We start from the raw sequence: 12,327 nt of genomic DNA on the forward strand, positions 1-12,327 counted from the left end.
AAAAGTGTTGAAAAACAGCCAAAGCCAAGTTTCAGCATTAGCTAAATGTTCCTTTAAAGTGGAAAATGTGCTTAGCTTAATGGGAATTTGTGTGTGTGGGGGGGGGGTGAGTTAACACCTATTCTGAAGACAAGTGCGTTTTCTGGATGAAATCATATTTAATACTAAAGTCAGTGGTGAATGCAATCGAGGGGGTGGGGGGTCATGGTGCAGAATAGACTGAATTTTTGCAAGGTGTTTTAAGTGTTATTTCTCCTCTTAATTTTTTTTTTGGGGGGGGGGGGCGCTCAGTACTTTTTGAGTGGTGCATCATTGGTCTTGGGTGGAGGGGGGGGGGGACACCGCGTTGAAATAGTGCCCTTTTTTAAAAAAGTGCCCCTTTCAAAGGTCAGCTCCCTGCCCTTTTTTTTCCTAGAGTGAACACTAGTCGATACTAACACCCTGGGGGTAGATGACGTTTTGAAGCTTGACAGTTCAATAACAGATCAATGGAGTTAAAGCAAGAGTAACAGTCAAAATTCAAACAAGCAAATTTTGATTTTGCACTGTACATTTTACTCATTTTGATGATAAATAATAGTTCATTTTACAATTTAGTATTATTTGCCTACATTTATTTTGTGCTATGTAAAATTTTCTTTTTCTTGAAAGTTTTTTATTCTGATGAAATCTTGCTTACTTTTAATACTTCAACTTGAACAGCTGAAAGGACTCTAATTTGAAAGCATAGGATAATTTGAAGCTATTTCTTAATCGTTTAAGAAATGCTACTCTTTAAACTGCTGAAAATTGACTGTAAATTTGGTAACTTCTCTATATAAAAAATAAAAAATCCAAAAGAATTCAACAGGGTTTTGATAAGAGTCGATGCTGTGAAAAAGTTTGGAAAACCCTGGTCTTCGGATCCATCTAAGTTTTGATCCCTACAGAATGCAAAGGAAAGATGAAATTTTGATGTAGAAATTGGTGTTTTCAGCAGGGCTGCGGAGTCGGAAGGAAAATGGCCGACTCCGACCCCGACTCCGACTCCTGAATTTTGAAACACCCGACTCCAACTCCGACTCCGGATTTCTGAAAAAAAAATTTAATTGTATTTTTTCAACTCGCTCTCTCCCTTCATAGGAAGGGGGAAAACCTCTAAACAAAGATTGAAATATTAATTCCTTTTCATGAAAATTTCGCATTTTGTTTTTTATTGTAAACCCAAGACGCATACAACGTTAGAAATTCAATTTAAAAATCAAATTTTTCAATAGTTACGAGTAAAAAAGTGAGATGACTTAAAAATCCTTTTTAAAAAATTTGAAAAGGATTATCTGTAATTTTCCCCCTTTTAATGTTTAACAAATAGATATTGATCAAATCGTGTGCTTTCAATTTTTGAAAGCTGTAACTTAAGAGAAAAAAACTTTTTTTCTAAATCCAAGTTCTTGAGAGGGGGTGGTTTGCCCTGGGTGACACCCATCTGGTAGATGACACCCAAAGTTAATTTCAGACTTTATAAAAAATATAAATATTTTAATCCTGAAAATTTTCACGAATATATTTTAAATTATATTTTATCAAGAAAATTTCAACGAAAATAGGGCACATATACGTCAGGAGCTAATTTTACACAAAATGCGGCGGCATACAAATTTATACGAATAGCTTTTACTATATCTATATTTCTTCTTCGCTAAATTTTTAATTTAAATTTTATTGGCTGCTTTAGAATTCATCTTAATATGAAGATTTTAAGATTAACTGCAATTATTGAGTGTTGTAATCAAGAAATCATTTACATTTATTTTGTTCCATACTTTTTAGCGAGAACCAAGCTTATAGAAATAGTCTTAATAAAGAAAGAAACATTAGATAATTTCATTGAATCTTTTGGATTCGTGCTTTCGTGCCAGAACTTCTTTGAAGTTGCCGATCACCCTTAAACGTTTCAACCTTAGCTACGGGACTTGACAGACTAATTTGTTACGTTTCTTTTACTATTTTATAACTGAGATCGAACAAAACACTGTATTTCTATTTTTATTTGCAAGTGATTACTTGAAAATGTTAGGCAACAAAACCGTTTGCTGACAGTTGCTACTAGTTAAGTTAAAAAGCAAGCAAATTAGAGGACGGCTAGTGAAAGTTCGGTAAGCATTCAAGCTAGCTGATTGCCATAATGGCAGTTATTTTCTCATTAGTATCTTTTTATGCATCTAATCGAACCAATTGGTAGTCAGTTTTTAAAAAATGCAAGGGGAGTCGGTGAAAAGGAAAGAAAAAAAGAAGCCCGGAGTCAGAGTTGGAGTCGGCATGTTTTCTAACGACTCCGACTCCTTTACCCCAAAATCAGTCCGACTCCGACTCCACAGCCCTGGTTTTCAGGTTTAAGAATGACATATTGTGATGAATAAAGTGACTTTTTTGATACATTCTTGTATTTAGAACAAAAGATAAACCAAACAAATAGTGTGCATATCAGAAGAAACACCCTCCCTCCTCAAGTAATCCACTGTTACATCGTGGTTTAAATAAATTTTTATGTTCTCCATTGTATGCATTTTGTAGTAATGTAATTGCTTAGAGTGCACCTGTGTTGTTCCCAGTTTCCACCAGCATATTGAAACTTTATTGTATGAATGTTTTGCATGGAGATATAATATTATATTCATTGCATATAAATGCAGCAGCGCAACTTAAAAGCATTCTTGAATGAACTGTCGAAGTAAAAAAAAGTTAATAACTATAAAAAGAATCAACTAGTTAGGTTTCCAATAAATAATATAGATATTCATTTTCTTTTGTACAGAACATTCGTTTAATAGATTATGAAAAGCTTGTTGATAGTAGAGGTCAGAGAGTTGTTGCTTTTGGAAAGTTTGCTGGAGTAGCTGGAACAATCAACATTTTGCATGGGCTGGGTTTGAGACTTTTGGCTTTAGGACACCACACACCTTTCATGGTATGTTACTATAATTATTGTATTTTCACTTGAGTGTTCATAGTTTTTCATTTTGTTTTAAATATTATGTTAAATCAAAATGTAGTATTTGATATCTAACTGAATATTTTAATTTTTTAAAGCAGCTTGTTCAAGCTCTGGCTTGAAAGCTTTTGAATGGATAGGCAAGTAGTTTAAAGATATTTTAGCATGCATCCCTCCAAATTTTAATTTAGTATGTTGCAATAAAATGTTAGAGGTTATTATGTGAATGCAAAAACAAATATGTGTTTTATATTACCAGGGCTCATACTTGTTCCTACTATCCTAAAAATCTGTCAAATGGCCTGAACTAAAATATTAATTGTCCTAAAATTTCTGTTCTTTTTCCATTGTCAAAATATTCTGTTGTGATTTATTCTTACTATTTGTGCTTTAACCTTTTAAGCGCCAATGTTCCTAAACGGAAACATCAGCTTTAAAAACTCGCAAAAAAATAAGTTTTGCTTGTGGGGACAATTTTTTTTCCTATTTATTGCCAAAAATAGACCTGAATTTTTGAAAGAAAGACTAGTTCTTATTTGCAATTACTGTTTTCTACAAAAATTTGCAAAAATGTGCTTTTTTACCAATTTTTATGGAGACAGATAAAAAATTTTGTATTTAAAAAAAAAATACTTAACTGTTTTGATATTCTAGAGTAATAATAAATAGGGGTCCCTTTGATGACCAAATGTGACAGATAATAATTTCTAACAAAAATGTAGATTCTATAAGAAACAAACTTTGTTGTTCCTGATCGGGAACATTGGCGTAATCCAGTATACAAAACTGGGCAATTAACGCTGCAGCGTAAGTTCTATTATGCACTTAGTGAAAGCCTCAGAATTGAGAACAATGTCTATTGACGCATTTAAAAGTAGTTTGGCGACATTTCGACCTTTCACTGTTCCCCTTTCCGCCCTTCCCCTCCCTTTCATCCCAAATTTCAAGGTGGAAGTAATGTCGAAAACTCGCTCTGTACATTGAAATGAAGATGTTTACAGCTCTTCTCTAACACCCCACTAGGCTACAATCTGTTAGCAATAAATTCCCATCACTGGTTACATGAGACTTTCCAGATATTTGGCCTCCAATCAATAATTTTACTTTTTGGCCTACTTTCCCAGTAAAAGTCAGACAAAGAAGAAACAAGCTTGGAAGAAAGTTTAATGCACCTTAAAAAATTCACTAAAAAATGTCAAAAATACATAAAATAATGAAAGAAATGTTGAAAAATTAAAAATTGAAAAATAGGGTATTGAGATGCGGAAAATGCATCCGTCGGTCTGCCCCCCCCTCCCCCCAAGAAATTTTACGTGAATAGTCCGACTCAAACGATTTTTTTTGTTGCTGTTTTTTGAAAGATCTCTGAAAGGACTATTTATTACCACATTTCATTTCTTAATTTGCACAATTTTTCGTTCAATTTTGAACAGTTCAACAAAAGGTAGCATTAGTGCCTGCTGGGAAATTCAAGGTAAATATAAATCCAGAACTAAAAGGCGAATTTGTTTCAAGCGAATTTTGTAGAAAAAAGCTACTGAAGAAGAACTGTGTATAGAAAATATCTCTTTGATTTGAACAATTTTCTGTTCAGGTTTGAACAGTTCAAAATTCCTTACCATTAGCACCTATGGGGAAACAAAAAGTTAATATAGATCTCGAACTAAAAGGTCTATATACTTCAAACATATTTTGCTGGAAATAGCTCTTGTTGACCAATTCCCGACTCCGACTCCTAGAACTTTAGACAGTCGACTCCGACTCCTGTACATGAAAATTAGCCGGACTCTGACTCTGTAGCTTAAAAAAAAATTAGGCACAGAGAAAAACATGACTGACTCTTGGATTTCATGTAATCAGTATCAAATTTTGAATTAATTTGTTTATAAATGCGTACGGATTTTTTTTTTCTATTTTTATATATATTTAAATATTTAACATTTGAAATTGAAATGAATGTGACAAATAGTATCACGTTTATCAAGCGTTTCTGCATAAATACAAAACTGAAGCTGTAGCGAGCATGAAGCATAATGAATTAAAAGCCTTAGTGGAAAAACTTGACGTAATACACCAATGTTTCCAAACGGGAACATGCCCAAAATATTAGATGAAAAATTTTTCTTCAGAAATTTCTTCTTGCATTGTTTAAAGGGATGCTTAAGAGTTCTATTTTTATGAAGAAATTCAATATTCTACACTTGGAACATAGAGCAGCGTATAAAGGGTTAAAAAGGATAGATGCCTTTTTCTTTTTTTCACTAATTCCCCGAGGAACAATAAAGGATTAAGGACTCTCCACTCAAAAATAAGTTGAACTAATCATAAATAATAATAATAATAAAAATAAATAAATTCAGATTATGAAAATGCAACTTTAACCCATTCCCTGCCCCGGCCAATACAGGATCGGCCATGCAGTCTGTGTTAAAACTGCCATTGCTGATTCAGGCTCGTCGCAAGAAAATGATTCCTAACTGACTTTGACGATCCTGTATCATCACGGTGTTTCTAGCAGTTTTTGCTTTAGCTGAATATGTCGGCTATCCTTCCAGGGGCAGAACCCTGTTATTGCACTTATCTGTTGGGCTCTGGTGCTTTTATGAGAGTGATACTCAAGCTCTTTTCCACAGTCAAAAGGGACATAACTTATAGTATTTCAAGAAACTGTGGGTTGTAATTTCAGGGGTCTGTCCAGGATTTTTCACAGGGTCCGTTTTTTGTGAAAAATCAAATAATTTTGTGAAAATTGAATTAATTTTGTGAAAAATCAAAGAATTTCGCAAAAAAAAAATTTTTTTTTTTTTGTTAAAACGAAATTTTATAATTTAGAGATGGCACAAACTGCATCAATTAAACTTTAAGTTGAGTGTTTTCCTCTTCTATGATGAGAAAATCATTCTGGATTTTTTTTCTGATATTTGGCGGGGGCGGGGGGGAGGGGCATCGTTCTTTCAAGTATCAATATTTATCTACCATTCTGAATTATGTTAAATTATACTAGATATATTTCTGTACAGTATTTAAAATAATTGTAACAAAAATATAAATAAATAAAACAAAATTCAGAATAGGGTTCAGCATTCAACTTTTTGACCCAAGACACTCTTAAAAAGCATAGAATTTCGTTTAAAACTTATAAATTCCGTGATTTTAACAAAAATAAAAAGACATTTCATTTGTTTACCTCTTAAAAAAGCGTAATAATCATCAAAAATTCGAAAAATCGGATTCCCATAGCGGATGCAAAGAGATCGCAGTTCTCAAAGTGAAGGCATCAAAAGTATAAAAACGGCTTGTAAAAGAAATATTTTTGATAAAATTATTTTAAAATTGCATTTTAGAGTCCTATGATATATCATCAATATCTGTGAACACAGTTGACCCCCCCCCCCAAAAAAAAAATAATAATAATAAAATAAAATAAACCATCTATTCAGCATTTTAATTTTTGACTCATAACAGAAAATGGAATTTTGCTTTAAAAACTTGAAATGAGAGTTCTAACTGAAATAAAGAGACTTTTCATTTATTTGAATCCTAATAAAGCGAAGTTAGCTTGAAAAAAGAACAAAATATGATTCTCATATCAGATGTTAAAAGATTGCATTTTTCAAAATGTAGACATCTAAAGAAATAAAAAAACGGTAATTAAAAGAGTTTATTTCAAGTTAATCATCCTTATTAGCATCGAAAAATCAAAACCCATATAATTTTCTCCCAAAATAACAATTAAACATCGCTTCGCATCGCACCGTAAAAATGCAAATATTGACAAGCCGACAAAATGATGAGAATATTTTCTAATCAAGTCATTATAAAGGTTCAACGCCAGACGCTAAGTGGTGAAAGTTTTGAAGTTGGTAACCCTATCTGAAGCGATCATATTTTTTCCTCACCCTTAGTATCCCTTTGCAGTTCTAAGTTCATTTTGCAGATATATATTATTATTGTTTATTAAATCATGAGCGGAGAAAAGTGCTTACCAATGCCTTTTCAGAAAAGTTTACAACAGCACCGCTGCTAATTAGCTGTGATAAAACAACCATTATATTTATTTCGCAGTAGCAATTATTTATCGCTTGCAGGAGCATCGCAAGAGTGCCGATTTTTTTCTTCAAAATTAGCCAATTTTGTATAAGCTGATCCCTCTAATTTGACTTAAAAAAAGGTTCCAAAAATTATCGGTTTAATACACAGAAATATGCGTTATTTTGCTTTCAGATTTGCTCTTTCAATAAACAATTTGTGACAGATCCGATCTTGTTTATCAGAATTTTGTGAAGGGTTCGTTTTGTTTGATCGGGATTTTGTGAAAGGTCCGTTTTGGTTGAAGGGATTTTTGTGAAGGGTCCGTTAACGGACCCAAATATCCTCTGGCCAGACCCCTGAATTTATTTTATTTTAGATATACTTAGATGGTACAGTTATAATGCTTTAAATAATCAGGCAAAGTATTTTTATCTTTCAGTGGAAGCTTTGTTTCTCTGCATTCTGGCATTTGAACAATTGTAAATCTCTTACAGTTATAAAATTATTTCCTTACATTTACTGTAGGGAAATAATTTTATAACTAAGGGTAATATATGTGATCAGAACAAGTGTATATCACATGTTCTGAAATATAGCAATAGTAAAGCTTGCTTTGAAATTCCTTTCTGATTTAAACTGTTTTGTTGTAAGAAAATGATGTTGAAGAGTTGATCACAAGACACCATCTCTTTCATACCACTCTTTGAATGGAACTAACTTGCTCAGATGTTTGCAAAAAGCGCTCCTTATCGAATGGATTCCTCTCTCAGCTGGGGTTTTTTAGTTACATGTACAGAAATATTCTTTAGGGAAATAGAGGATTAGCCGCAAGTTTTGATCTTTTGTAATCATTTTTTTTAAAAAATACTTCCCATGCTTGAGCAACTGATATCTGAGCACTTAGAAGGGATTTAAAGTCATAGGAGTTACAATAAAAGAACCAACCAGCAAAGGGATGTTTCTGTGTTTATTGATCGTTTTGAAATGTCACAATGTAACAAAAGGCACTGAAAAGTACTTTTTGTCCTCTTAGAAAATCATTCACACACTAAAACGTTTTTGTCCATTCCATTCCCTTGCTTACAGGTTGAATATATCAGTCAATTGTTTGAAGAATGTTTTGTTGAGGTCATTTGAAAAATAACTCATGTTACATTTAAAAGTTTTGATTTTGTAGGTTTACAAAAAGAAAATGATATACTAAGATAGGAGCAAAAAGAAGAATAAACAAGAAAATAATTAATGTTATAAAAATTATTGCTTTATTTCCTATCATCTATTGTTTATTATTTTCCTGTTATGCACTGTGTAAATTTAATGAATATTTCAGCGCTATTCATTTTATTGCGCTATTCAATCCAGTCAGTGGTTGGAAGTAGCGCGCTACAAGTAGCGACGCTACTGTAGTAGCTACATTTTTTAGTAGTTTGTAGTGTAGCGCACTACTTTTTAAAAAAAGTAGAGTAGCGAGTAGTTCGCTACAAAAAAAAGTAGTTTGTAGCGATTTCTGGAAACTACTTTTGAATAAAGTTTCAAAAAAAGAAAAAAAAACGCATTTTCAAATGAATCTGACTGGTGCAAGTCTTACGCGAGTAAAACTTGCACCAATCAGATTTGTACGAGCTGATCTCTGACATATAATTTTGACGCCATATGTTCTATCTGTTTGACGCCATTAGTTTGTTTAGCATAGAAACTTTCACGTTTTCCCAATACTCGCCTTCAATAGAGCATGGCTTAGAAAGAAAGAAACGATTTTTTTTCCGTTTCATGCAAACTTTGCCCGTTAAGCAAAAAGCTTTCGGTATCAATGCCATTTGCATGTGCAGTCGAACTAATATTTAGTACCCAAGAAGGAATGTGATATAAGCGCTTCCGCTCTGAAAATTTTCGTGTAGCGGGTAAGGAATTCGCTTCAGCTGCAAAATTCCTTTCTCGAGTAAAACTCGCTCTATAGACATTTCGCGTTAGTCGAATTGCCTTGTAGCCCGAGTGCACTGTTGTTAAAAATTGCACATTGAAGTAAAGTAAGTATTTTTAGTCATGTTTTGGATAATTAGTAGTACCATTTGGGATATTTTTCTCATTTCTTTATTTTGTCTTTTTTACTGATTGAGTGTTGATACATTAACAAATTAAAAGTCAATTATTAAATGTTGTGAGTTTTTGAGGTTGTTTGGTAAAATAGAAAAATGCTTTTATTTCATTTTATCAGGGGCGTAAGAAAAGAGATGGTGTCCAGGTCCGGAACCCTAGCTTAAAGCTCAAAAGCAATCAATTTCTATGAAATATAAGTTCCTTTAAAATTAACTCATATAATGAAAATTTAAGTTTTTCTCTTTTGTTTAAAAAATGCATTTCACCATCTAAATCAATTTTATGTATCTGTATGTCTAGTCTATGTAAAATTTAAATCAAATTACGACTGGATTTATCTCAGTTTCAAGTAGCCGAGTTGCACTTCTTGAATGAAATACTATTTACTGTCAGGAAAGGATTAAAAATTTGAAGGTTGAATTCCTTCCACTTTTAAATTCTTTCTTGCAGGAAATATTCGTGCAAATGGTAAAAAATGTTTGGATTGCCGAATCGTTTCAATCGAATCGTTTAAAGGAAAGAAAGAATAAATAATTTATAGCAATATTCCATGTTCAAATGAGCCAATATATCAATCTGAACAATTTTTTAATTTTTTCATTCAATCTCAAACGGTGTGTATGTGTATGTTATTTATTTATTTTTTTTTTTTAAAAAGTAGGGAAGTAGCGACTACATTTCAAAAGTAGTTTGTAGTTGCTACATTTTGAAAAAAGTAGTTGTAGTTAACTACATTTGTGCTAAAGTAGTTGTAGTTGTAGTTCGCTACAAAAAAAATGTAGTTTTTCCAACTACTGAATCCAGTACCTAAAAACTAATAAAGCGAAGCGATTTTCGAATGCAAGCTTAACAGCAAAAACAACATTAAAAGCTCGATAGCAAAATAGGGAGAAAAGTACTATTACAATGGTAGCAAAAAGCAACTCTCTTTGTTATCTGCAACATTCGCCTTAAAGGTTTTCAGGCTGATCATGGAATGGGTTAATGTGCTAAAAAAAACTAAAATACTTATTTTCTATTAATGTTGCCATTTTTGAACCTTATTAAGGAGGGTGAGGTGGGGGTGGGTGCTCAATCAGTCTTTTAAATGGCTAATAGTCCTAGGGACGTTTCCTCTCATTTTTTTGAGATGTTTTCTGTGATTCTTTTATGTGCTGTGATATTCTTTTATGAAAATGTTTTTAAATCTGTTTAATTGTTAGGAAATAGAACTGAAATCTTAATTCAGTCTATGCCTAGATTTATTTTTTAAATATGAGGATTATTTTAAACAAGAACTGCTGTGCAATAGAGCATAGAAATGACATTTTACCAAATGGATGGACCTAGTTTTTTTTTTAATCGGCAAAGTTAAGTTTGATTTAAAATGCTGAAGTAGTATAGGAAGTATTTATAAGAAAGTTTCTTTAAAAAATGGAACAAATATCATAATTAAATGCAAAGTTCCCCACTTGAGTAGATTCACCCATATTCTTGTGTTCTTAAAAAGTATTCTTGAAATTCAAGGAAAATGCATGTAAGTTGATAGCTTTTTGAATTATACTCTTATGTCCACTTTTTAGCATGTTGGTCCTGCCCACAATTATCGTACTAGTGGAATGGCTAGGCAAACAGTTCGAGATGCTGGATATGAAATAGCTTTGGGAATGATGCCACGATCTATAGGGCCATTGACGTTTGTGTTTACGGGATCTGGAAATGTCTCACAAGTATGACACTGTTTATTTATAAATTACTAGTTTTATTTTGAGTGTTGAAAATAGTTTATTTTTTCATTAGAATACTCTAAAGCTATATATGTAATTAAAGCAAATGGTTTAAGGAAAAAAAAAGACTTGGTAATGAGTCTTAATCTGAATATTTAGTGTTGGGCTCATTGTGAACCATACCCAAAGAGCTATTGTACTGCAGCAAAGCAAATACAAGAGTACTAAATGTTATATCGAACCAAAAACTTTTTTTTTAGTTAATAAAAATTTATAACTATAATAATGATTAGCATTTTATTTACTGTTTTGTTGCATCTAGATAAATAATGCAAATTGGCAAAGGGTTACAGCTTGCTGTAATTTTTAGACAGTGTGTTTATTTTGGTTGTGTTTATATGATTCATATTGTACAACATAGAATTTTGAATAATTTTGTAGATATATGAACTTTTTGAACAAAGTTAATATGAACTGTGAATCGACAAATAAAATTCTCATTGCTCCAGCATTAATTCAGATGTTACTTGTTTAGATTTTTTCTTTCCTTAAGTAATGGTGTTTTTTACTGTCATCTATGCCAAAAACATTAAAAGTACCATATATTTTCACTAACGTTCATTCTTTTAAGCAATTTATTCTTTCTTAGGGAGCTCAAGAAGTCTTTCAAGAACTTCCTTATGAATATGTGAACCCAACTGATCTTCCGCAAGTTGCTGAGCATGGATGTAAGTTATGATATGCAATTTGGCATTTGGGATTTATCTTTCTAACCTACTTAATTGGGGAAAGTGGTAAATTAACTTTTCCCAAGTTCATAAAAATTATATGTTTGCTAAGGCTTGTAATAATATTTTATAGGAAAATAACCTTAAAACTTGGCTTGTTTGGAGCATGTGTTTATTTGTACAACCAGATAGTATCATTCAGGACTCTTATACTGCCATGCTTTGTCCCAGGGACTTCATTTCCAGGGACAATTTGTCAGGGATGTTTTTTCCTGTCTCCAATTTTTGGCAGGCAGCCTCAAGCTTTTTAAATGCATGCAAGATTTTTGATCATGGTCAAAACAAACATTTAAATGTTTTAAACGATGTTGGTAATTCATCTATTTTTAAGAGTGTCCCAATATTTGAAAGTAAAGAAAAATGGAATAGCGAAAGTGAACTTAATGCTTACAAAGCTAAAAGAATGAGTTACATGCTGAAGAATGTCAATTCAGTGTGTGTCAATTCAAGAAATTGCAAAGATGCTGAATGATTGTTTGTGAAGCATAAAGATGTGTTAAACGATCACTGACAAAATGTGAATAAAAATTGATAAACTAATTACATTATTATGTGCTAAAATTCTGTATGTTTAAATTAAAGCCTTTAAACTTCATAAAATCAAAGCATATAAAATTTTCCAGTTCTATGACACCTTTTGTTATTTTGACTTTCATTGCAGATATCATATATTTTATTGCCTTTCTGTTCCCAAGACAATAGGGAAGTATCAACCTATCAAATATTCCAATTT

General features: G+C 32.1%; 1 protein-coding gene across 2 annotated transcripts in view; it reads left to right on the forward strand.

Annotated features, from left to right (window-relative positions):
- The window catches only part of LOC129222849 (alpha-aminoadipic semialdehyde synthase, mitochondrial-like), an 80,884-nt gene that overhangs the window by 27,148 nt on the left and 41,409 nt on the right, over positions 1-12,327 (forward strand). For both annotated transcript variants that reach the window (XM_054857401.1, XM_054857402.1), the window contains exons 5-7: positions 2,795-2,947; positions 10,663-10,809; positions 11,456-11,534. In XM_054857401.1, the coding sequence (XP_054713376.1) occupies positions 2,795-2,947; positions 10,663-10,809; positions 11,456-11,534 (379 nt within the window). The remainder of the gene's footprint in view (positions 1-2,794; positions 2,948-10,662; positions 10,810-11,455; positions 11,535-12,327) is intronic.

Source organism: Uloborus diversus, chromosome 5 (assembly GCF_026930045.1).
Source record: "Uloborus diversus isolate 005 chromosome 5, Udiv.v.3.1, whole genome shotgun sequence".
NCBI lineage: Eukaryota > Metazoa > Arthropoda > Arachnida > Araneae > Uloboridae > Uloborus > Uloborus diversus.